The 26200-nt window shown below is 45.2% G+C and overlaps 1 protein-coding gene across 1 annotated transcript in view; it reads right to left on the bottom strand.

The window, feature by feature from the left end:
- Window positions 1–26200, bottom strand: part of LOC138531343 (carcinoembryonic antigen-related cell adhesion molecule 6-like) — a 692624-nt gene that overhangs the window by 23516 nt on the left and 642908 nt on the right. The window contains exons 7-9 of the mRNA XM_069640984.1: window positions 23454–23609; window positions 23273–23361; window positions 12730–12762 (exon numbers count right to left, since the gene is read on the bottom strand). Coding sequence (XP_069497085.1) covers window positions 12730–12762; window positions 23273–23361; window positions 23454–23609 — 278 coding nt within the window. The remainder of the gene's footprint in view (window positions 1–12729; window positions 12763–23272; window positions 23362–23453; window positions 23610–26200) is intronic.

Genomic DNA, 26200 nt, shown 5'->3' with positions numbered 1-26200 from the left:
CATCCAGAACGCATGAACTGGACATAAAGATCTATCACTAAGGGTTTTCATTCAGTATTCTAGACCAGGCGTTGGCTTAGCTGTAGTGTTGAATTGAATCCTCTTACAAATTGGGGGCTCGAGCGGGACGTTTGGGTTAGATCTACCATTTGTGCAGATTAATACAGTGTGCCAGCTGACCAGATACACATATCCGGTCGGATCACCACGCTGTGTTACGCTGTAAAGCACTCCTCAAAGGAACGCTCTAAGGAAAAGGTCTGTTTTGCAAAAATAAAATACGAACTTCTGTAAGTCAGGAAGGAACTCAAACTCTAGAATGACGACCTTAGTAGACATGAAAATAGCCAGAGAGCACTTCTTACATACGTTATTTGTGGGAGGTGAGTGGACTCATCAGGACCAGACGGTCTGGTTGCAAGCAATCGCACCCCAGATCACGGAAACAGGGTCAGATATATGGACAGACCAGGGTCCCTTACATGTGGCCCTGAGTGAACTATATATGTCCTCTAAGGCCAAGGATGAGCACAACAAGATTGCCAGGGTAGCGGCATATTTATATTTACATATGGGAGCCATGCAGGACAAATGTGCTGAAGGCCAAGATCTGGCGAGTAGGCAACTGCTGGCATTACAGAAGGCCCAATCTGATCTGGACTCTTCTGAGCAGAGGCTGCTCAGGAGCCAGGAGTCAGAAAATGACAGCAGACGGTACATCGCTAAAATAAAGGAGGATATGGATATGCTGCAACAGGAAAAGGCGGACCAGGATACCAACCAGGATACCAGGTTTCTCGCCTTGCAGAAGGAGTACCAAGAAGATTTGGACTCCCTACTGCAGAGCCAGAAAAAGCTGGAGCAAAAGTTAGACTTTAATAGGGCATGTGCTGAGCAGGTAGTCACCCTGCAAAGCCACCTAGATAGGGAGAAGGCAGAGAGCAATAAACTGATTTTGAAAGACCTGGATACCCAGGCAGAGTTTGACCAGGAGCGCCAGAAAGCTGGTGCCTTCCAAAGGCAAAGGGACGACCTGGCGGCACAGATGCAGGCTCTTAGTCAGGAAAGGGATACCTTAGGCCAGGAAGTCTGCCACTTAAAAAGGAAAATGGAAGAAAATCACCTGGCCCTCCAGGGACTGGGTGACCTCCAAAAAGAACACCATAACTTGTTAGAGCACACCAGGAAGGTGGAGGATGCTCTGGCAAGAAAGGAGCAGGCCAATAGGGACACAGCTCAGGAGGTAACCCTCCTGCAGCAAAGACTGGCCCAGTGCTCCAGGACCAATCAGGAGGCACAGAGAGAGAATGAGGCTCTCTGCCAGCACAATGATAGACTCCAACAACAGGTAGCGATGCAGGAGAGACTGATAGAGTCTAGTAAGGCCTTAACTGAGGAACTGAAGGCGCAGGCTCTTGTATTGCAACAGGGAGCAGGGGTGGATAGAGATGAGGTTCGCTGGAAGAGGGAGACTCATGAGCATAACCTCAGGAGCCCTAGTACCAGAGGCCTGTATCTCTCTCAGTCCCTGGACTCTGCCACCCCCATGTCCCCTGGCGCACATGAGCACCGGGCCACAGGGATGGCAGATAACTATCCAGCCAGAAGCATGGGGCTCATAGGCCAGTACCTCCCAGGAATGGATGGGCGGGCATCCGGGTATGGGCACCCAAGCACAGTGCAATTTAGTGGGGAACCCCAGGAGAATAGGCCCATTAAGGGCATCCTGAAAACTTCCGCCCAGTTAGGTCAGTGAGAGGGGTACCCATCAAATCCGGGCAGCAAGGAGGGATCTGAAGACTCATCTGAGCGGTACAGGACACAGGAGACCAGGTCCCCACATTCTGCCAGCCATTCCCAGGCTCGCAGAATCCGGGAAAACCTGGAAGAACAGACGGGAACCTCTGGGAGCAGTGCCTCTGAGTCAGAAGATGAATGGACCAGGGTTACCCGGACCAAAAGGGCCAATAAGACAAAAAGGGCCTTGCTTAAGGACCCCTTAAAGCAGATTAAGGCAATCAGGAGCGTCATCACGCCTTATCATAAGAACGCCAAGTATTCTGTTTGGGAGCACTTAGAGTTGTTTGAGCAAATGATGGAGACTTTCCATTTGAAGGACAGCCAAAGCTGTATTCAATATGTAAAGTGGACCTTCTCCTCGGAATAGTTCAGTTTCTTTGCAGGGCTGGAGGACCAAAATCATTTAAGATGGTCCAACTATAAGGCGGCCATCTTGAAACATTTTTCTACTCATAGAAATCCTCAAGAGGCTCGCAAGGCAGCCTACAATTTACAATGTGGGGAGGATCAGGCCCCGCAAGAATTTGTGCAGGAGTTAAAGCGTGCTTTTGCACAGACCACAAGAAGGGTGCGCACGGATAGCAGAGAATTTATTAATACGTTTTTCCATGCCTTGCCCAAATACATAATGACCCAGCTCGTGAGGGATTTTCACGAGAAAAGATCTTTAGACTAGGTCATTGAACAGGCGACCCGGATCTATGAGGTGCAGAAGCCAATAGAAAATAAAAATAATGCGCCCAAAAACCCCAAAGCCAACAACACCCCTGCTGCTGCCAAGGTGGCAGAGGTAAAGGTCACCCCCGTTTTAGATTTGGAGATGGGGGGGCCTAAAAACCGACCTGCACCTAATAATGCTAGGCCCAGAAGGTCCTCGGGCCAGTCACAGACAGGTAGCCAGGGAGGCAGCCCCACAAATGGGGTCCCTCGCTCTCCTGATTATGTAAGTCCCTGTTACAAGGGAAATCGACCCATCCTGGGTTATGTGTGGACTCCTCCAGCCCAAGGGGGGGGATCCAGCCAAGCACCTAACCCAGGGAACTTCCCTCCTAACTTCCCACCGGAGGGCAGAAATTCTCCAAATCCTGGGCAGAACTTTTTCCCCAGGCATCCATCCAACTTCCAACCCCAAAATCCTCCACCCTTCTTTCCCCAATTCCCTGAGCCCAGACAACCGAATCCGGGAGAGGGGAGGCCAAGGGTGGAGGGGTATGCAAATCTTCCCAACCAGGGGTACTACCAAAGAAGGGATAGCTACCCTTCCCGGGATCAGCCAAGGGGAGAAAACAGGGCCCCGTATCAGCCTGAGCGGGTTTCCCAGTTAGAGCGCCAGGTTCAAAACATGGCGCGGGATCTGGGTCACATACTGAGGGCTCAGCAGAACCCTCAGATCGGCATGCCGGCGCAGAACGCACCCAACTCTGGACGTGGTGCTCCAGAACAATGACGGGGGCAGCACCCCGATAACTCACCAGTTCCCAAGGAGGAGGCACAAGGGGAAGGGGGGTGTAAAGCCTTGGAGGAAGCTTCCTTCCTCACTTGTAAACAGCCCCTGGAAACCCAGGAACCGGAAACAAAATATCTTGCCCCTGAAAGTCTGCCTCCTAAGGAGCAGAGGGGGGGTAGGAGAAACAAAAGACCCAAACAGACTCAGTTTGAGGAGGAGGTACAGACCTTCCAATTTGAGGGAGAGGGATCCTCAGAGGATCCTGGGAAAAGGATCTTCTCCTTCAGAGAGGGGGGAACTCCTCCCAAAGAAAAATGGGTCCCTAGGGATGCAAATCCAGACTGGGGAGATGGGGAGACTGAGCTACCGCCGCCCACCATCTCATCCCAGAACCAACAGCAAGAAAATCCCCTGGTTCAAACCCATCCTGATGACTGCCTCCAAAAAGGGGGGGACGGCCCAGAACCGGAGCCAGGGGAACACACAATGGCTCTGATCTCCAGTTGCCAACTTTTTCTTTCAGATTCCCAAGGCTCTCCACAGAATTCTGCCCAAATCTCTTCGCTAGCGATGTCCAAAACCAGAAAGTTAGCCAACCAGTTGTCCAAAAATGTGCATTATCTGTGCCCCCTTGAGGAGAAGGAGGGAAGATACTATGCCCCGGTACAAGTACAGGGGCAGGGGACAATTTTGGCACTGGTGGACACTGGATCTCAGGCTACCCTTCTGTCCAGAAGGGCCTTTGACGAACTGAATGCAGGAAGGGGAGAGCATTACCAAATTCCTCTCACCTCTCTTCCTGGACAACTCCAGAACTTTGACGGGAAGGAAATTCCCGTCGAGGGGACGGCAGATTTGGACATTAAAATTGGGCGACACAAGTTGAAACACACGGTCATAGTTGTGACTCCAGAGGGCACCCCTTGTTTACTAGGGAATGACCTCCTGAGAAGGTTGTCACCCCTAATAGATTGTGTAAACAAGGTCCTCTGGACCCAGACTAGCCGACCAATAAAATTAAAACAGAGTGTCAACCATGTTAGTTTAAACGGCACCTGCCACATGGTTGAACAAAAATCTGACCAAGTAGAATTTCACTTCCAGAACAACCAAATTCCAGACGTGACAGTAATAGCAGTAGGACAACAGACTGGTGATGGGGGGTCCTCTCTATTTCTGGAAATCAACCTTCCTTCCAGTCTAAAGTGGTACTCCACGCTGGAAGGAAACACTCTGAGATTCTATACTAATCCACAATCAGAAACTCCCACTCCTATAGTCCAGAAAGATGTGAAATCAGCTCAGAGCCTGGCTGATATTCAGCAAATTGGAGAGCAGTTGTTCATCCCTTTCCAATTAAATGATGGGAAGGACTCTGTTCTCGCTCGAGTGTGTGTGAACAACGGTAAGAGCTTCATCAGCGAAGCCATGTTCCGCCAACTCCCAAAAGATCCAGCCATTCCCACATTCAAACTGATAGACAAATGGGAAATGGACCTGGACGCACCTAATTCCAAACAGCTCCTGCCAAGCAGGTGTATGCTCAAAATCTCCATCGGCAACAAGAGCATAGTCCATAATTGTTGGGTCGTGCGAGACGTCACTTCCGCCTTTTACTTAGGCAGTGACATCCTCAATCACTTTGCCATTAGTTTGGACCTAATAAACTTCAAAGCTTGGTCCCGATTAGCGGATAATCCCATGGGCTTTGATGATCCAGAAAAAGCATTTAGGTCAGCTCAATTGCTACCTTATGCAGTTGAAATTCAGATCAAAGAGGAAGTCACCATCCCAGAAAGGACCCGACAATTCTCCCTGGAAGTGAAAGTTAAAAGAGGACAATATCTGCAAAACCCTGATGCTTACATACATCTAAACGCTTCTCTCCAACAGCAAGGGTTGGGGGTAAACCCAACTCCATTAGTCAACATAGAACATGACACCATTCCAATAGAGGTGGATAACAGCGACTTAAAGAGTATTACTCTAGCCGCAGGCACCATTATTGGAATGGCGGTTGATGACCGACATTTTTCCATAGATTTAGATAATGAACTGTTAGGGCCAATCCCCAAGGACTGCTTTGACAGTGACAGTGATGACAATACGATACCAGACAGGATTTTTATCCGGCATGGGGGGAACTTCCTGGTGTACACTTCTTGCCCTTATGGTAAGGAAGATGTGACTTGTGACTTCAGGAGGGATGCAGTGATTTTCCAGGTCCATGAGGGATGCCTTTCCCACCTGAAGCCTCCAGTCCAAATCAGCACTCTGACCAGGGACTTCTCCACCCAGCTGGAGGAGGCCGCTGAAATAGCCAAACCAGAAGTCTTTCCAGGCTTCAGGCAGATGGTGGAAGAGAGAGTCAACCTAGCTGATGCCTGTGTGACTCTGGAACAAAAGCAAAAGTTGAAACAAGTTTTCTTGGATTTCCAAGACCTCTTTGCGGTAGACTCATATGACTGCGGTCGCACTGACATCCACACAACAACAATCCCCACGGACCCTGGCATGACTCATGTGTTTGTGAAGCAATATCGCTTGCCTCTCGCATCAATGGAGTCCCTTACTGAAATAATTAAGAACATTGAGTCCCGGGGAATAATCCGTCCAGTCCACAGCACCTTCAATAATCCGGTGCTGGGAATATTGAAGCCAAACGGCCAGTGGAGACTCTGTGCTGACCTTAGGGAGCTCAACAAACGGGTCCATACTTCCCGATGGCCTCTGCCCTACATTGACCACGGGCTGGCCCAGATCCAGGGGTCACAGGTATTCACGGCAATAGACCTGACCAATGGATACTGGACCGTGCCTGTCAGAAGGGAGGACCAATACAAACTGGCTTTTACCTTTGGGGGCCAGCAGTACACATGGACCCGGACTCCCTTCGGATACCTTAACTCCGGTAATGAGTTCAACATTTTCCTACATAAGGCCATGCCCGACCTGGGTGCGAGCGGTAACCTGGCTTATGTAGATGATGTCCTCATCAAAAGTTCATCTGTGGAGGAACACATAGCGGAGATCCGTTATGTTCTGACCCAGTTGAGGGCCGCAGGAGCAAAACTTTCCTTTCAGAAAGCACAGTGGTGTCGAACCCGTGTTTATTTCTTGGGGCATGAGATTACTCCTCAGGGTCTCTGTCCCCAGGAAAAGAAAGTGGAAGCCCTCCAAAAATTGAAAGACCCCACAACTCTGCGGGAACTAAGGAGCCTCCTTGGACTGACTAATTACAGCAGAAAGTTCATTGAGGGCTACGCAGAGATCACCAGACCCCTGATTCATCTCCTGAAGGGGGGGGTCAAGTGGGAATGGGGTCCAGAACAAGCTGAGGCAGTAAAACAACTCAAAAGAAGCCTCTCACAAGCGCCCTGCCTAGCTTACCCTGTCAGAAACAAGGAGTTCTTCCTGGAGACGGGGTTCTCTAATACGTGCTTGACGGCAGTATTATACCAAAAGCATGACAAGGTCAATAAAGTAATCTCCTATGCGAGCAAAACTTTATCCTCTGTGGAGGAAAAATTCAACGATTGTGAGAAGGCACTCCTGGCAACGGTGTGGGCATTGAAGAATTACCACCCGTTTATCCATGGGGAACACATCATAGTGGAGACTCCACACCAGCCTCTGCAATATCTCCAAAGTGACAGAATCCGGGCCGGAAATGTGAGTAATTCCCGAATTACTTCCTGGATTCTGTCAATGCAAGGCTTTCCTGTGGAGGTCCGATATGGCCAAAACAAGAAGAGTCCCCTCGCGCAAGGTCTGGCTGACTTGCATGATTGTGCCAGAGAAAACTGTCTCGAGGTCGAAAGTCTAAAAATAAAGGACAACATGGAGGCATACCTTAATTCCCCACACAAAGTCTTTGAAGAGGACAAGTGTGAGGGAATGCCCACTGTCTATGTGGATGGATGCTCTTACCATGTTGACAACAACGGGGAGAAAGAACTGGTGGCCGGCGTAGGGAATGCATGGGTGAATGAGTCCCCAGAACCCTCCGCTGGATACAAAATTGGTCCCCGAAGTAGTCAGGTGGCAGAATTGATGGCTGTGCATCAGGCCATCCTCACTGCTGTCCAGCATCAACTCCACGAACTGGTCATAATCACAGATTCGGATTATGTACGGAACGGGTTCGTGGAGCACCTGGTTAATTGGAAAACCAGAGGCATGTTATGTGCTAATAACAAACCCTTGAAACATGGGAAGTTGATCCAAAACATTGACGATCTGGTCACCTCGAATGAGATGACCATCCATTGGAAAAAGATCAAGGGTCATTCCAAAGTAGAGGGACCAGACAAAACTGGAATTGACTTAGCTGATCAGTTGGCCAAAACCGGGGCCATCCAAGGGGATCTAATTGAGATTCAGTCCCTGTTGGGGGAAATCCAGGTCACTGCTATCACTAGGTCCCAGACAAATGCTCACAACGACCTTTCAATTGCACAATGGAGTAAGGAGACCCCTGATGCTGATTTGATTACCGCTCAGAAGGGGGATCCAGTAATTGGTAAATTTTACCAGCACCTTAAGGACCCTGAGAACTTTCCCCTGACGGATACCGATTACACTGGGAAAAAGGACCTAAGAGTGTTGATGAAATGTCCAAAAATGTTCCTGATCCAAGACGGTTTGCTGGTAAGGAAATCCAAAGCTGGCCACGATCAGTGGGTGGTTCCTACCTCTTTCCGAAGCCTGATGTTAAGTCACGCCCATGATGCGGCCACCGCCGGTCATAGGGGGTTTCACACAACATTGGAAATCTTAAGAGAGGTTGCATACTGGCCACACATGGGGCAGGACCTCGACCAATACTTGAAGGGGTGTCTTGTGTGTGCACAATTTCAGCCATCATCCCTCACGCACCGTACGCCTCTCCAAAAGAGGGGGATGACACTGCCATGGTCAGATTTACAAATCGACTTTGTAGGCCCCGTGATTCGCTCTGCTAGGGGGAATAAGTACATGTTGACTGTGACATGCTTGTTTACCAAGTGGGTGGAATGTCTCCCAGCCCCAAATTGCTTGGCAGAAACTGCAGCTGCCCTGATGATTAACCACATCTTTTCCCGTTTCGGTCTACCTCAAAGGATTGAGTCAGACAGGGGCAGCCACTTCACCAGTGAAGTAATGACAAAGATGTGGGAGATACTGGGGGTCAAAAGGAAGTTGCATATTGCTTACCGGCCAGCTTCTTCTGGGGCAGTTGAGAGATATAACCGAACCATTGTGAGCATATTAAAGAAGTTTGTGGCAGATTCTGGGCCAAGTTGGGATATCCGATTACCTCTGGTCCTAATGGCCATCAGATCTACCCCTTCATCTGCAACCAAAATGTCACCATTCGAGTTGATGACTGGATGCAAGATGGTGCTTCCTCAGCATTTGCTCTACAGGACCCAAGAGCAGACACTGATAAATGCCTCCACAACTCATGAGTATGTGGAGAATTTAAGGAAACACCTTCAACATGCTTTTGTTTATGCTCAGCGGAATCTAGAAAGATCAGCTGATAGCATGAAGACCCACTATGACCTGAAGACTTCCAGGAAGGAATATCAGGTGGGGGACCGGGTCTATCTATACAATTTCCAAAGGAACCAGGCCAAACAGCGAAAATTTTTGCCTACATGGAAGGGACCCTTTGAGATTATAGACAAAATCTCCCCTGTGGCCTACAAGATCCGCATCCCCAAAGGCGGTTTGGCAGAGGGGGAAGACAAGTGGGTCCACATTAACCAGTTGAAGTGTTGCCATCCCAGGCACACTCTGCAACAACTGGAGGAATCCTCTGGAATCCTAGAGGGTACTGTCTCAGATTAATTCAGTTCTAACTTAATATATCCTACATATCGCCTATCGAATTCTGAGTTTCTCAATGTGGGTGTTTTTGTTTTTGAATGCAAAAAGAAATGTGCATGTTCATTTGTTTTGACTATAAATTTATATGCCACCCCACTATATCAATGGTGGGGGAGAAATGTCCATCAATAGGTATTGCCGCTCTTCCTTTGTCGTCCTAGGAGAAAGAAAACCTGTAGACTGTCCAAGGAGGATGATCCGGAGACTGGAAGCAGAAACGCGAGGAGCCCGGGGTACCGCCCAATATTCCCATCAGGACCGGCGAGGAGAAGCGATCGATCCGACCGGATGGAGGAAAAGATGCTGAACTGTGCCATCTATTGGAAGAAGATGAGGAAACATCCCAGGTCTTGCGAGTCCCATCAGTGAAACAGAATGGCCATCGCAAGAGGGGGGCTTGTGGGATGTTTTTATCCATGCATCCAAGCCCTACCTCAAAACTGTGCAGTACTGACATGGAAAACATCATGATGGCCAGAGCTTCCCAGAAAATGCACAGGGAAATGCATGAAGAATAGGCTGCCACTCATTTTTGCCGATGTTATGGGCACAGAAGGGCACTGCCTAAAACCGCCATTGGACTACCCACACAGTAGTCTGAAACCATTGGGAATGGCAATGCTGATTGCCAAAAGCAACCTAGAATTGTGGGAATTCATTTTCTTAAATCCCAAAAATGGTTGCAGTACCAGTACTCACCACTATCAGAAAGCCGGCGGTTTAAAACAACACCAGACTTTTTTTTTTGTGTGTAAAACTGAATAAACGAACCCAAAGCATGCCAAAGAAAGACTTACTGAGGGGTGGATACAATGTAAAGTTATAACTTAGAATCAGCATTTTAGCTGCATATGTAAAAAATGGTTAATTTTATTTGAATGCAGAAAACTGGGTAACTAAAAGTGACATTAGCTGGGGCCTGGCTTAAGGAACTGAATTCTGCCCACCAGCTATCCCCAACAGGAGTTGAGACTTGCACAACAGCTGTGTTCCCAGGCCTAGCTGCCCTTTTGCTGCTCCCACCAAAAGGGATATGACACTTCTCTGATTGAATTACCTGGGCTCTGCAGGAAATTGAACAAAGCCCTGTCCTGACTCAGGCAAATGTTTTATTACGGGGGCCGTAAAAGTGGCTTCCTCCTGAAGGAAAGGGGAGGAGCACTGCCTGTGAGAGCAAGCTGGCTTGGCAGAACTGGAAAAACCAGAAATTCAACCTTGTGCTGGGGGGAATCCACACCCCTTTGGGGCCAGAACATAACTCTAAAAAGATGGATCATTCATAGAGCGGACTTGTGAAAATTATTTAAATGATACCATAATTCTTGTGATTATTCTGCCCACATTTTAAGAGGTTTTTAGAACCGGTGGCATTATCTGGGGGCAAGCTAGCAGTTAAGAGGGTATTACTTAAAATGTATGCATGTTAAAAATCTGACACTTCATCAATTAATATCCATACTCCTTGCGCACATGTGTGTAAATTTGGGGTAATGTCCGATATTGCAAAACCAGTTAAAAAGTGCAAATGTCGCCATTTCTGAATGCAAGCTCCCAGGAAGAGCAGATTTGGACAGGGTATACCTCCTGTGATATGTGATGGGTGCATGTAATTTTAAACAAATGTGTACCTGTGCAAATATGTCTTTTGGGTCAAATATAGATTGTGTTTAATTTGACAGGGGTGGGTTCTCTGTACCATAAACAGACCTCACCATGATGACACTTCATTTCATTCCCCCAATCAAGGGGAAGAGGATGAAGTGGCCAATGACAAGTGGAGAGGGGTAGAGCCTAGTGATGCTGCACACACACCCATTTTCAAAACACATAAAAGCAGACAGTCAGGACAGATAGGGACGTTCAAATCCATTTGCTGCGGGACGCTCTGCCGGGAAAATCCATACTTTACCTCCATCAACCTTCAGAGAGCCAACATAGAGACTTCAATCTATCCACCTTCAGAGACCAAGACTTTACTTCAGAATGTGTAGCAGAGAGGTCAACTACAAGCTAAATCCCTCTTTAGCAGGCCTCAAATCATTGCAACTATCACAGCCAGGCGAGCTGTTTGAATTCTTTGCAAGAACCCTTGCCATTTGCCAGAGAGCAGTGTTGTATCCAGAGAGAGACCAGCTGAACCGGAGACCGCTGTATCCGGACCCACAGACCTGATCAGAACCAGAGACCCAGACCAGACCAGCAGAGTAGAGCTGACCCAGACGCTGTGCGCAGAGACCGTCCGTGGCGAGTGAAGAAAGCCTGACCAGATCCGTGGCGAGGCCCATTCTATTTCTAAATATATTGTGAGTACCTAGCAGAACTGTGCAGAACCAATCTCTTAGTTAAAATAATATAATTCAATCTATTTTAATCTAACCAGAACTGTCTCCTAGAAGTTGTACCTTGTCATTTTGCAAAACTGTCACTTGTCACTTTGAATTTTAACATTCCAAATCCGAATAACTACCTTTATTTAATCGCTCATATCTCCGTGACCGTTTGTCCTAGAGACTTGCAGTAACTTTCCTCTGAACGCTGGGAATATTGGCTTTTCAACGAACCTAGAACCGCATTCCTAGCCCCAATACTTTTGCCGCAATCGCGAAAAACGCACGCGCGAATTTTACCGCGATTTGAAAATTCCTCCACGTGTGAAAACAGCAGCTTCTTGCTAGAACTGTTAGAAAGTCGTTTGCAACCTGCCAATCATTCCTAGAACATTGCTAAAGTAAGCATGAACTAATTTAAACCAACTAATCCTCAACCTGAACCTCTAGAGGGAATTAAAAGCATTTTAGCATATTTTTCACTTCATTGCCAGCACATATAAAAGCATTTTGGGCCTGTGTTTCAAACTTCTGTAGTCTAAGCTTGCTGGGGTGAACTGAATTACATTTGATTGCATTTCTGAGAACTGTGTGCTTTCCTTCCATTTCCTTGCATTGCATAAAGGGGGGAGGGGATTGCCAGAGAAAAGTGATTACATTGTTTTGTTGAAATCATATTGAGTATTTTCTGTATTGCATTTTTCATTCAACATTACATCCATCTGAACTTATATAAAGTATTCTCTACCACCTTATTCTTCTGTTCCTATTCACAAGTGTGCTAGTGCCAGACTATCCATTATTGATTACTGCTCAGATTAAGTGTGATATCCAATTATTAATTTATCATAAAGTGTGATATATATATATATATATATATATATATATATATATATATATATATATATATATATTGTTTAAATTATCAAATAAACCTTTTAACTTGCAAAACAGAACTACTTCTTGGCTCAGTGGGGTCAGGGGGATTCCAAGAGAGGGGTGTTATATAGGGGTAGTCATCCAGAACGCATGAACTGGACATAAAGATCTATCAATAAGGGTTTTCATTCAGTATTCTAGACTAGGCGTTGGCTTAGCTGTAGTGTTGAATTGAATCCTCTTACAGGGGACACATCTCCTACACAAATGATGGATCACCCATTTGACCTTCTCCCTACACCACATGTATCCATTGTTTACAGTGGACAAAGGGATGAAGCATATGTATGGCAGGGTTGCATTTAGAAGCATTTCAAGCTCTTCCCTGTACCAGGTACTTACTGTGTAAGTGGAATCTGCTCCCGGTTTTTCATTCTATGGGGAGAGAAAAGGAGTATTTAGTAAATGTGATGGTTTCAGAAGAGTATGAAGAGATACACTACAGCAAACCATCTCCTTGGGGACTTTAAGGCTTAAAAGGAGTGCTCCAGATTAGGCAGATAGTTGGCTATGGATGCCCATTCAGCCTGAAACAAGAGTCTCAAATTTCACTGTCATTCCGTCTCAATGTTGGTGACCAGTGACTATTGTTGGTTGTATCGTATTGGATCCATGCTAATTTAAATAACATTTAAATCACTGACAGCACTATCCGTTCATGTAGTGGCAAATTATTCAGAAAGGTCAATGAATAATTAGACTGAGATTGGACCATTCTCTCACCCTAGTAACATCAAAGGGGTATCTAACATGAACACAACATTTAACCCTGGTTACATCATAGAAAATGGTTAATGGACATGTAAAGGTTTAAAAAAAATGAAATTCCCAAACAAAATACAAAAAAAATAAATGACTGGTCCCTCTTAATTGACAATGCTGCCTTAAGTAATTAGCTCACAAAATGTCTGGCCAACATTCCTTTCTGTTTGCTGCAAGGTGGGTAATGGTAACACATGTTACTGTAGGACTTGGATATCTGTAGGACTTAGATATATCTCCTTATTTTGCAGTTAAAAAACAAACAAAAAGGACCATCATTTTTTGTAAAATTGCCCTGTTCTCAGTGCAAAGGGCTGTGCCAACCAACAAAAAAGAGTTAAAAAAGAGTGACATTGGGCCATTAGACATAAGGACTTTCCATTTAGCAATTCACATGCATTGGAATGAATCGATTTATGTGTGAGACAAAGAAGTAAAATGCCACTGGAACCTGGACATACCAGTTATAGGCCTGAAAATCAGGACTGTCACACCATGAATAAATATACAAGTGAGAATGTGTGTGTCTCTGTAACTAGTGGATCTTAAAGATAATTAAATAACATTTTATATCACTCTTCTACAGCAAGCATGTATTTACAAAGCAGTAGGAGGGGAATGTTCTGTCTGTGCAGAACACTTATATGTCTGAGCAGCTATCCCACCTTGTGCCACACACCCTTCTCACTTTTGTTCCATCCCAGGCTTCCTCTATTGAACAGGCCTTTTCTGACTTTAATCTAGTTTTGCTCCTCCATTGACCACCACTATCCCTTGCATAACTTTACCCATTCTACCCCTTGCACGCAACATTTCTTCACTGCTCAGATCCCGCTCCTTAAAACAGAAGTGCAACACCACCTCCATACCTTGTGTTAGTCTGAACCCCCTCGTCACCTATAAAAATGTTTCTCTTTTCTTGACCACTGCACTCGTTTCAACCAAACCACCTTACTTCACCATTCAAATTACTACTCTATATTCTCACCCCTGCACGCTCTCCTCCACCATGCACGCCATGTTAGCTGCCCCTCACCCTCACATTATTTGTTCTTCTGTTTTCACTAATGAATTTACATCCCCATTGTCCTCTGAAATCAAAACATGTGACATCCTCGCAACCCTCCTATCGCTCCCCGTCCTCACTCCTTCCCCATCATTTATCTCTATCACCCCTCTTTGTGTTCATTCCCTCAACCTCTCCCTTCTAATTGGCTTCCTTCTTTCAGACTGCCACCCTCCCTGCACCCTTGTTTACACGTTTCCTCCACAGACATTCAAAGACATTGCACCTCTCACTTGCTCCTACGCTTGTCCCCTATTAAACTTTTCTCTTTTTCTTTGGAAACTTTCAAGCCTGCTTCAAGTTAGCAGCTGCCCTACCAATCCCAAAGATGCTCTCAGCTGATCTGAATAATCCTGCCAAATAGTGGCCAGTATCTCTCATTCACCACTATTCTAAAATCCTCAAGCGTCTCATCTTCAAGTGGATATTTTCTGATCTGAACATTAATGACCCATGGGACTCTATGAAATCTCTATTTCACCCGTGTAAATATACATAATCAGCCTTAAACCCTTTGTCAAACTTTCCAACCTCTGATCACCACTACAGAATATCCCACATTCTTTCGGAACTCTCAACCACCTCTGATATCATGGACAACTCTTCTCTTCTTTGTACATTTTCTAATCTTGGCATCCAGGAAAAGGCTCTGGACATGGTGGACTCTTTACTTTTTCATTGGTACTTCTCCATCTCATGGAACATGGCCACCAGTGATTCAACCCCACTCCCAGACGGCATCCCTCAAGACTCTGTCCTTGGGTCCCTATTATTCCCCCTCTACACCACCTCCCTTGGTCAGCTAACCCCTTCATAAGGGTTCTTATACCACCTATTTGAAGACAACATACACGTCTTCTTCTGCCCTGCTAGCCCTCTATTGCACTTTGCATCCATTGCTTGACCACTGAAAATATCGTTTCTAGTGCCAATTGCACTTTGCACCCATTGCTTGACCACTGCAAATATTGTTACTTGTGCCAATTGCACTTTTTACCCATTGCTTGACCACTGCAAATATTGTTCCTAGTGCCAATTGCACTTTTTACCCATTACTTGACCACTACAACTATTGTTTCTAGCGCGAATTGCACATACCAGCCATGGTCACAATCAGCATCATATCAAAATTAATCATGGCCTCATCTAGCCCAACGGATCTGCCTTGTTCACTTGGTGCCATTTCTTATGTTGTGAACGGCCTTGCCAAGTTATTTTGTACACGCCGCTATCCCCTGCCCTGCCCAACCCCATTCCGTCCCCCTATAAGCCCATTCCCAGCATCCACAGCACACTCCCCCTCCCAGACCACCAACCATACTCACTCCAGTAAGAATCTAGATCCTTCTGACCATAGCAAAGCCCACGCCACACAACCTATTACCGGACACACAAGAAAACCTAGGCTATCCTCACGGACAGCACTCCTCTATTCTCGCAGGAGTAGGACTGCCCACATATTGACCTCTAGATTACCTACTAGGCAAACATCTTGTAGACATCAGATTACGAACACACCAATCACAGTACAGCCTATGCAAACGAACAGAACATCCCCTCGTACAAGTCTGACCCACCCTGCCTCGACACCACAACAATTGCCCAACCTATCTATAAACAAGATTCATAACCCTACGACCTAAATCACCCACAGCACAAAATCCGGGGACATACACTCTGCCATATACCTAAAAAGTGCCCTCATCAATGCAAGATCTATCACAGCCCATGCTTTAGACATAGCAGACCTCATCAAAGTCCACAACCTGGCCCTACTGGCTATCACAAAACGTGGCTCCACCCAGCCTCAGGCCCCAACCTCTCCCTAGCTATCCCTGAGGGATACACTATATATAGGAAGGGCAGAACGACCTCTAAAGGAGGCGGAGTTGCTCTGATAGCTAAAAATACCTTTAACATTAGAATAACAGGAGAACCATCCATCACCTCAGCCGAGGTGATCACCTTAAAAGTTGAACTCTCCCACAACTGCACCTGCAATATACATTTTGTGTACAGACTTCCAGGTGCACTCTCTACCTTTGATGACGACATTAACTCTCTCCGATCTTACAACATGAAACCTCAATCTAAAGTCATCATATTAGGTGATTTTAACTTTGTCCTGAATGATCCTTCTGATATTCACGCTGGTCTTCTTGCAGACGCCATGAAATCCCAAGGCTTTACCCATCGCATCAACACACCCACCCACGAAGAAGGCCGCATCTAATATTGTATAGCCGATATTAATTGCCACACAGACCTCATATCTAATATGCCTTCACCATGGTCCGACCACAACACCATAATCTTCTCCACCACCATAACTTCCAAACGCATCACAATGCCCTCACCAACACCTACGCCACCATCTAGAAGCTTAAAAAACATCAATCGCAACAACATGCTACCCCTCCTCGCACCATTAATCAATTCCACCTACCTGGAAGATGACCCTTCACCACTAGTCAAACTCTATAATAAAACCATGCTAACAGCTATGGATATAGTCGCACCTCTGAAATCTAAGAAAACAAAACCCACACCAACACATGGTTTACCCCAGAACTAAAAAAGCTGTGAGCTACCATAAGGTCCGCCGAATGAAACTGGCGAAACCCTCCAACATCTACAAACAAAGCCACCATGCAAAGGTCAGCTAATAACTACAAGAAAGCCATTATGGAAGCAAAAAGTAATCTCTACAACACGAGAATCCAGAATGCCCAATCACGGCCCAGGGAACTATTCGCCATCCTCCGTGAGCTTGAATCACCCGCCCCAGCCACCAACCACTCCATTCAAGATCAGCTTTGGTGTACTAATGTCCAAAAAGCTCTAGCAGACAAAATCACCCTCCTGCAAAATAAACTAGAAATCAAAAAATCCAAACTTAACCTTGACCCAAACGGCCAACCCATATCCGTGACTCAAGAATCACCCATGTCCAATACATTCTCGTTTAGGCCTGTATCTATTTCTTAAACTATCAACATCATCAAAGGACTAAAACCATCCAAATGCAAAGGAGATATCTGCCCTCCCACACTAATAAAAGAATGTGCACACAAATTAGCCCCTCTCATCATTGTCATCATTAACAGTTCATTCTCCACCAGCTCTATAGCCGATGACCTAAAGGAAGCCTGGGTACTATCACTGCTTAAAAAAAACACCTTGGACCCCAATATCCCTACAAATGTTTGACCTATCACCACAGTACCGTTTTTACTAAAAATCCTTGACCTTGCAGCGTACCTGCAAATCCAACAATTTCTGGAAGCTAACAAACTACTAGGATTAAGACAGTCAGGGTTGAGACCTGGCCATGGCACAGGGACAGCCTTATTAGATCTAAAAATACAGATGGACCAATTCAAAGACAGAGGAGATCTCTGCATCCTTCTCCTATTAGACCTCTCTGCTGCCTTTGACCTGGTAAACCACAAAATCCTATGTCACCACCTTGAAACAGCTGTCCATTTCTCATCTGAAGCCATCAACTGGATAAACTCCTTTCTCCGCAACCACACAACAAGAGTCTTCTCTCCCACATCAGCAGCCCCCCCTAGCCAGGTAACATGTGGTGTGCCACAAGGCTCATGTGTATCACCTACAACGCCTTCAATAAACTCTTACTTAACAAACTAGACAACATGGGCATCACATATACTAACTACGTAGATGATACGTAAATACTAATTCCACTATCAGGCTGCCATGACACAGACACCCAAAACCTCAATAAAATATACCTTACCATCCAGTCCTGGATGGCCCAAAACGAATTGTGCCTCAATGATGACAAAACAGAGTTAATCCTAGTAGGAAACAAATCCAAATTAGATGATCTCCCCAAAGAATATGAATCCTTCAATATCGATGGCAACACAATTAAGGTCGCTAAAGAAATAAAAACATTAGGGATCCACATCGACTCATCCCTCTCTCTTACCAGACAGGTCAATGCGATTATATTGTCTGCAGCCTACACGTCCAAACTTATCAGATCCAGCAGACCGTTCCTATCTACTGACAATAGCATAACACTAGCAAGGGCTCTAATCCTCTTGAGGATTGATTACTGCAACTCACTGTTTGCAGGCACTAGTATTAGAAACATCAAAAAACTCAAGTAGTACAAAACAATGCCATCAGAGCAGCATTGAACATACCCAAGAACGGGCACATTAAATCCACCAGATGCCTTATACACTGGCTCCCTGTCCATGACAGAATCAAATATAAAATTCTCACGCTGACCCACAAATGCCTTACCAACAATGTTCCAACCTATCTCAGCAACCAAATTACCAGAACCAACTCCAACAGACCCATTTGCTCACTATAGTCTAACCTTATCACCATCCCAATATTTAAGAGAGTGAAAGCAGGAGGGTCCAGTTTCCCGGTAGTGGCAGCTAATCTATGGAATTCCTACCACCTCACCCCAGAAACGACCCTTCCCTGTGGTCATTCAGAAAAAGTCTGAAAACTAGACTATTCAGCCTAGACTCGCAACAATGATACACTAGCTATAGATAATCATGCCTCAGGATGTAACCATCAAGCACGTTAAACCACTCAAGCATAGAAATCTCATTGCTGTTTTACCTGAAAACCAATTCTAAATGTCTTGATGAATGCACCTGTATCTAACAACATGCATGATGTACCTACTTGCAACCTGCACCTGTAACACGCAAGATTCAACACCATGTAACCACTATCTTAAGTATCGACAATGCAACTATCATCTTAATCATTGCGGCAATGTAACTTTCTGTAACCTCTACCTATAACACAATGTAATACATTGTAACCACTATCTTAAGTATCAACAATGTAACCATCACCTTAAGTATTGCTGCGCCTTGATGCCTCTGGGATAAGTGCGCCTTATATATGTCAAATAAATAAATATAAATAAATATCTCTCTTGGAAAGTTTGGGCAAGATATTTGAAAATGCTGTCCTGTTCCATTTACAGGCTTTGGTAGACGAGAATAACATAATCAATGACCTCCAGGCAGGCTTCTGAAAACATAAGATCATGGTAAAATCTGTCTGCACTCCGCCCTGAAGGACATGGGTTTCAGCCAACTAGTTAATGCACCCACACATATCAAAGGCAGGACTCTTGATTGGATCCTCTCCCTAAATACCCCCGTAACCATTGAGGTCATCTCCCCTCTTACTTGGACCGATCACCATAACATTGTATTTACAATCAATCCCTCCGAACCCACACAAAAGAAACCTAAAACTGTGATTACCTATGAAACTAGAAACGCCCGCAAACTCACGCCAGAAAACTTCACGCCTCCTCTTTCAAAACTTCTAGCTTCTACCTCGATCACCAGTGACAACCCCTGCCTCCTAGCAGACATATATCACAACTGCCTCACTGCAACCATTAATGCTATAGCACCGCTCACCACCAAGGCAAAACGCTCAGACAAGCGATCTAGCTTCTGGTTCAATGATGATCTTATCGCCCTCAGAAGAACCAAACGCGCGTGTGAACATGCCTACAGAAAGCATCCTACTGCAGACGCAGAAAAAGCCTACCAAGAAATAAACAAAACCTATAAAACAGCTACTATTACCTACAAATCTAATGCGTATAATAATAGGATCAGCAATGCTACTTCAGATACCAAGGAATTATTTGCCATTCTAAAAGAATTGGAAAACCCCACTCCAGTCATAAACCCAACCATCCCCAGTAAGGAATGTTGCACCACTATACAAGACGCACTAACAGCCAAAATTGAACTACTCCAAATAAAAATCACTTCCAAAAAACAATCACTAGCCAACAAACCTGCCCTCCTTAACCTAAATCGACCACATCAGGAATTCACTAGCGCCCCATTCCATTTCACACCAGTATCCCAAAATGTAGTGTTTGACACCATCGCCAAACTGAAAGCCTCCAACTGCAAAGGCGATTCTGTCCCCGCATCAGTAGTCAAATCCTGCGCTCACACCCTCACCCCCATTATCACCAACTTCGTCAACGCTTCCTTCAATACTAACCTAGTACCAGCTAGTATTAAAGAAGCCTGGGTCACCCCTCTCCTGAAAAAACCTACCCTAGACCCCACTGTGCCCACTAATTACAGGCCAATAACAACTGTCCCATTTCTCCTCAAAATATTGGATAAATTAGCATATAACCAAGTCCAAACTCACCTCGAACAAAACCATCTCCTTGGCACGAGGCAATCAGGCTTCCGCCCCAACCATAGCACAGAAATGGCGCTCCTTGACTTAAAAATTCAGATGGATACCATCAGAGACTCAGGGAAACTCTGCATCCTCCTCCTACTCGATCTCTCCGCAGCGTTTGATTTAGTAGACCATAATAAACTGTGCGCCACACTAGCGAAAGACTTCAACTTCTCCACCGAAGCTACTACCTGGATCAAATCCTTTCTTGCTGACCGCACCTCCAGGGTCGCCATAGGTAAACAAGCCGCCAACCCCATCATAGTACCCATTGGTGTCCCCCAAGGTTCCTGTCTCTCACCAACATTATACAATGCATACACTAAACTCCTCTTCTCAGCGCTAGACGACATGGGTGCCATCTACACCAACTTTGCAGATGACACCCAGATCCTCATCCCCTTATCGGGAGACTACACTCAAGACACCGACACTATCAACAAAATATATGCCATAATCCAAAATTGGATGGCACTAAATAGCCTCTGTCTCAATGATGAGAAGACTGAGGTTCTCATTGTGGGCTCCCAATCCAAAATAGAAGCATTACATCCTGATTACTCATCCATCAACATTGATGGCAAAAACATAACAGTACTCAAACAAGTGAAAACACTAGGTGTCTACCTTGATGCCAACCTCACCATGACCAAGCACATCAACGCCCTCTCTTCCTCTACATCCTACACCGCAAAACTTATTGCTCTCAGTCGCCAATTCTTGACACCCACCAATTGTATCACGCTGGCAATAGCTTTAATCTTATCCAGGCTCGACTACTGCAACGTACTCTACCTGGGTACCTCAAAAGCCAATCTAAACAAACTACAGCTTATCCAAAGTAAAGCCCTTCAGGCGGCCCTTGGAATAAGGAAGTCAGATCATATCTCAAATATTAGAAGAAACCATCACTGGCTCCCCATCAAAGCCAGGGTCACATTCAAAGCTCTGTGCGTCACATTCAAATGCATCCACTCATGTGTCCCCATCTACCTCAACCACGCCATCACCAGAAAAGTATCTAAGAGGCCCCTCAGATCTAACAGTCAATTACTCCTAGCTATCCCCCGCTACAAGACAACCAAGGCAGGAGGCAGTAGTTTCCAATACCTCGCACCCACATATTGGAACACTCTTCCCCTCCCCATCAAAAATGAGCAAACATTCTCAGGTTTCAAGAAATCCCTGAAAACGTGGCTATTTAACCAAGACTAAAATATCCCCCTCCATGCTTCAGGAAATATCATTGTACTGAATCCCTGCAATTAATGTCTTCGTGTATGATTATTTTGTATTCACATGCACTGCGCCCGATTGGCAAAGTCCAAGAAATGTTTTAACCAAGCTGTCTGTAACATCGCCGTGGTACCCAAGGGTTTGGGCGAGTAATAAATGTAATAAATAAAATAAATAAATAAATGGTTGATCCATGTTTCGGGCTGTTCCTGTTGATCCAGAAGTACACTGTGCTACTGAATATGATGTTTTATTCTGTATTTGTGGATATCAGGATCACCTTTGATAAGAGTCTCAATGGAAATTCTTTGGTGAATCCTGAGGGATATCAGAGCTCCCCATGCCTGATTTTATCAATCCAGTCTTTGTACTCTGCGAATAATGCAGCTGTGTGCTTTGGATGGCTGGAGAATTAACTGCCTCTTTTAGTGTGACAAAGGGAGTAAGGCAATGATGCGTCCTTGCCCCTCTGCTGTTTTGCATATACATCGAAGAAATAACCAATGCATTAACCCAGAGGCGCATGGATTGCCCAAAGATGGGCCAAATTAGCTAAAGACTCTGGGTAAGTCTCTCGTAACTGGGACTAATGTCTTGCAGAGGTACTCCCAGGACCCCCCTTGTTTTCTGCATAATTTAAGTAACTTTGCGTCTCACCCTGAGTTACTAGGGGAATCCAGACGTGTACCCCTTGCTCACTATTCTTAGAGAAGCTCAGCTCAATCCTATTGATGAGGTCCAACAAGATCAAAACAAGTGTCTGGGGTTGCTGTTGGTACTCTTGTTCAGAGGAGAATTGCCTAGCATTTCGGTGTTGGACTGCCCCAGGGCAGGACGAAGACTGATATGTTTTGGATATTTATCCTCTGTGAAAGATAGTGAGCTAAAGACTCTGGGTGAGGCTCTCATAACCGGGACTAATGTCCGGCAGAGGGACTACCAGGATCAACCTTGTTTTTATCATAATTTAAGCAACTTTGTGTATCACCCCAAGTTTCTAGGGGAAACCAGACGTGGACCCCTTGCTCACTATTCTTAGAAAGGCACAGTTCCACCCTACCAATATGAGGTCGAAAAACCAAAACACGTGTCTGGAGTGGCGGTTGGCACTCTTGTTCAGAGGAGAATTGCCTAGCATTTTGGTGCATGCTGGACTGCACCAGGGCAGGACAAAGACTGATATGTGTTGGATATTCCTCCTCTGTGAAAGATAGTGTGCTAAAGACTCTGGGTAAGACTCTCGAAACCAAGACTAATGTCGGGCAGAGGGACTCCCAGGACCCCCCCTTGTTTTCCAAGCAGGCATCTGAGACTCTTCAGCGCATAGGGCATTCTCTTATCAGCTGAGTGCCACACATTAGGGGGTCGGTTTAAATCACCCTGATTCGAAGTGGATGATCCTGCCCAGGATTGAGAATGGCTGAAAGCCAACACCTGAAAAACAGGCTTCATGAATAAGGATGGAACCTTGAGGACCCTGTGCCATCAACTGAGATTGGAAAACTAATAAAAGTGATGTATAGCTTTCTTAGACTATACACTTCATGTTCATCCTTCGTTCCACTAGGGAATGGTGTTACTTACTGCAGGCTGCCCGATATTTGTTTGTCTCGTGTTCTCATAGTGTGTTTCAGATTTCTGGATAATGTTGGGTTTCTCCCAGGTTATTTGATCTGGAACAGAAAAGAGATAAAATCATTAATGTTGCTGTCACACTCCTGAATCATAAATAATAAATTACATCAGTCAGGGAAAGGGATGTTACCATTCTGTACACGCTTTTTGTCCAAAAGCCTCTTGTTGTAAACAATAACTCCAGCAATAATAACTGCAGCACCGAGGATAACTCCCAAGGCCACTCCCAAGGTGACCTGCCAGCAAGAACAGGTTGTGGCTGGTGTGACTGGAGAAGGCTCTGTTCCTGCAGAATAAAGGTGACTGGTGAGTGTTTGCTTGACACCTTCTCTATGATGTACAATAAGAAGACCCATGAGCTTCAGCTCAATAAGGAAACGTCCATGGTCTAGATGCATGTTCAGGCTCTTAGATCAGGGAGGTCATGGCCTGGAGGAAGGGGAGTTTCCGATTGCTACAGGTTGGAAGTGAGGGATTCACAATGCGGTAGGTGTTTTCAATGCTCTGCTGCAACCCTCTCCTGATTGCCTCCTAGTGTGCAAGTGCTGGGTTGCCAGACATTCAATCAAACCTGTTCTTTAGCTTTCATCAGAATCCTACAGCCTGTCACATGTTCCCGCTGCTGCTATTATCCCTAAATCCACATTGAAAGGGACCCATGCTACATTAAGCATGTCTTCTGCTCCATATCCTCTTGGGGGACCAGACTACCCTTATTGCATTATAGCAGCCACTTCTGCCAACATTATCAGAAGACCACATTACATTATTTCACATCCATCCAAGCCAATCCCACCTTTATTCCTATTTCCCTCCCCCCTTTTCTATCTAAACTATTGAAGGGCATTGTTTATACTCAATTGTCTTTCTTTGTTAACCTGCACTCACTTCTACCTGTTTTTCAACCCGGCTTTAGACCTCGCCACTCTAGTGAGATGGTTTGGTTCTTCTGGCTGTCTGTGAGTCACTTCTCTCCTTTCGTTATGCTAAATTTTCTTCTCTTCTTGTTCTTCTAGACTTGTTGGATGCTTTCGACACTCTAGATGACTCTATTCTTCTCTCGTCACTTTCACGCCTTTGCATCCATGATCCTGTCCTGAATTGGTTTAATTGTTATCTCTCCACTCGCACATTTTCCATCTCCTGGGCTGGTCATTCCTCACCTGTTTTCCCTCTCTCTAATGGTGTCCCCCAAGGCTCAGGCTGGGCCCTCTTCTTTTGTCTCTCCAACACCTCCCATTGTGGTTGTTTTATTACTTTGTTTGGTTTCTCCCATCATCTCTATGCTGACAACTCTCAGATTTTCCTCTCTCCTCCTTCTCAAACTCTCTCCACTCTTCTCTGTCTGCCTGGCTTCTCTCCATCTAATCTTGGATGTCCTCCCACTTTTTACACCTTAATCCTTCTAAAACGAATGTTCATCTCTTCCCTCTGACTTCCATTCTTCTTCCCCTTTCTTCTGTAATCTTTCCTTCTGCTTCTCTCTCTATCTTCACAATACCCCAAAATGTAGGTGATAACTTCTACTCCTCCTTTTCTTTCTCTCCTAAAATGTCGTCTATCTCCCTTTCCTGTCGCTTCCAGCTATTCAACATTATTGTAATCTTTCCCACAGGGACTCTGTTTCCACTGCTTAGCATTTTCTTCAAGGTCCTTCGAAGCTCGACTCATCTTTAACTTTCTGTGTTTTGTATTTAAATACCTTTGTGGGCTGGCTCCTCCCTATCCTACTCCTTATTCTTCTTTTACTCTCCTTCACGTTCTCTTCGATTGTAATTCTGCCTTTCTCCTAGTTGTCCCTTGCCTGCCGTGTGCTACTTCACGCTTTCGCTATTTTCCTCTCCAAACTCCTAATCACTGGAATGCTCTTCCTCTCTCTTTTGAGTCTATGTTTTCTTTTTCTTTTTTTTTAAATCTCAACACAAAGAGTATCTTCAATCACTGTAATTTGTTTGCCTGAATTTTATCTACTGATTGTACTGTTTTCACACTTTTAATAAAGCATGTACGCGTTAAGCGATATATAAATAATATAAAATACAAACACAAATATTCTCCATCCTCATTCTGGATTACCGGCCCTGGACCACATGCCTATGGTGCTGACATACCCTCATGCCTAGGGAAACTATGTTTCCATTATTCAGATTTCATTAAACAAACCAATGCAATCTGCAAGTTTTATTCTTAATTTATAACTAACACAGCTGGGCCAGAGGTACCCAAATATAAAGCTGTTGAAAAGTTAAGCCAAGAACTGTAAATATACTGCAATGGCGAACTACCATATGACCACCCTAGTAAGAACCTAGTTTTTTTATTAGGGATCCTCAAATTAGCCAAATAAATCAAAGTATTTGTCCAAAGACAGATTTATTAGGAGCAAACAAGTTTTTCCAACAAGCTTGCCATTTATGAGGGTCTCAACATTTCCTCTAGTCTCTTGAATCATCAATGGTGTGAGGAGTGGCAAAGTGAGGGTGTAACAGCACTCTTAGATTTGTGGAAAGGAGCAGTGTGTCACCTCTCTCTTGAGACGCACGTGATAGCATGGGGTTGTTGTGCAGAAATATCTCAGAGCAGTTTCCCAGTGTGGGTGTAAAATTAGTTACGACCGCCCTCACACACAAGGGTGTTGGCAAGTTTCTGATTGTTTGTAGTTCGTTTGATACGTCTTTGCTACTTCTAATATCTCATCCATCCTAGCATCTAGCACTAAGCCTAAATCTCAAATCATCATACTTGGTGACCTCAATTTAGGATATCAGGATATGAATGATGCCAAAGCCAATGACGTAGCCAGTGTACTGACCGACTTCTGCTTCACCCAACATGTTAGTGAACCCACCCACATCAAGGGCCGTACCCTTGACTGGG

The sequence above is a fragment of the Ambystoma mexicanum genome, chromosome 1q (genome assembly GCF_040938575.1).
Source record: "Ambystoma mexicanum isolate Mex_15411 chromosome 1q, UKY_AmexF1_1, whole genome shotgun sequence".
Classification (NCBI taxonomy): domain Eukaryota; kingdom Metazoa; phylum Chordata; class Amphibia; order Caudata; family Ambystomatidae; genus Ambystoma; species Ambystoma mexicanum.
This window is presented reverse-complemented; position numbering and strand designations above follow the sequence as displayed.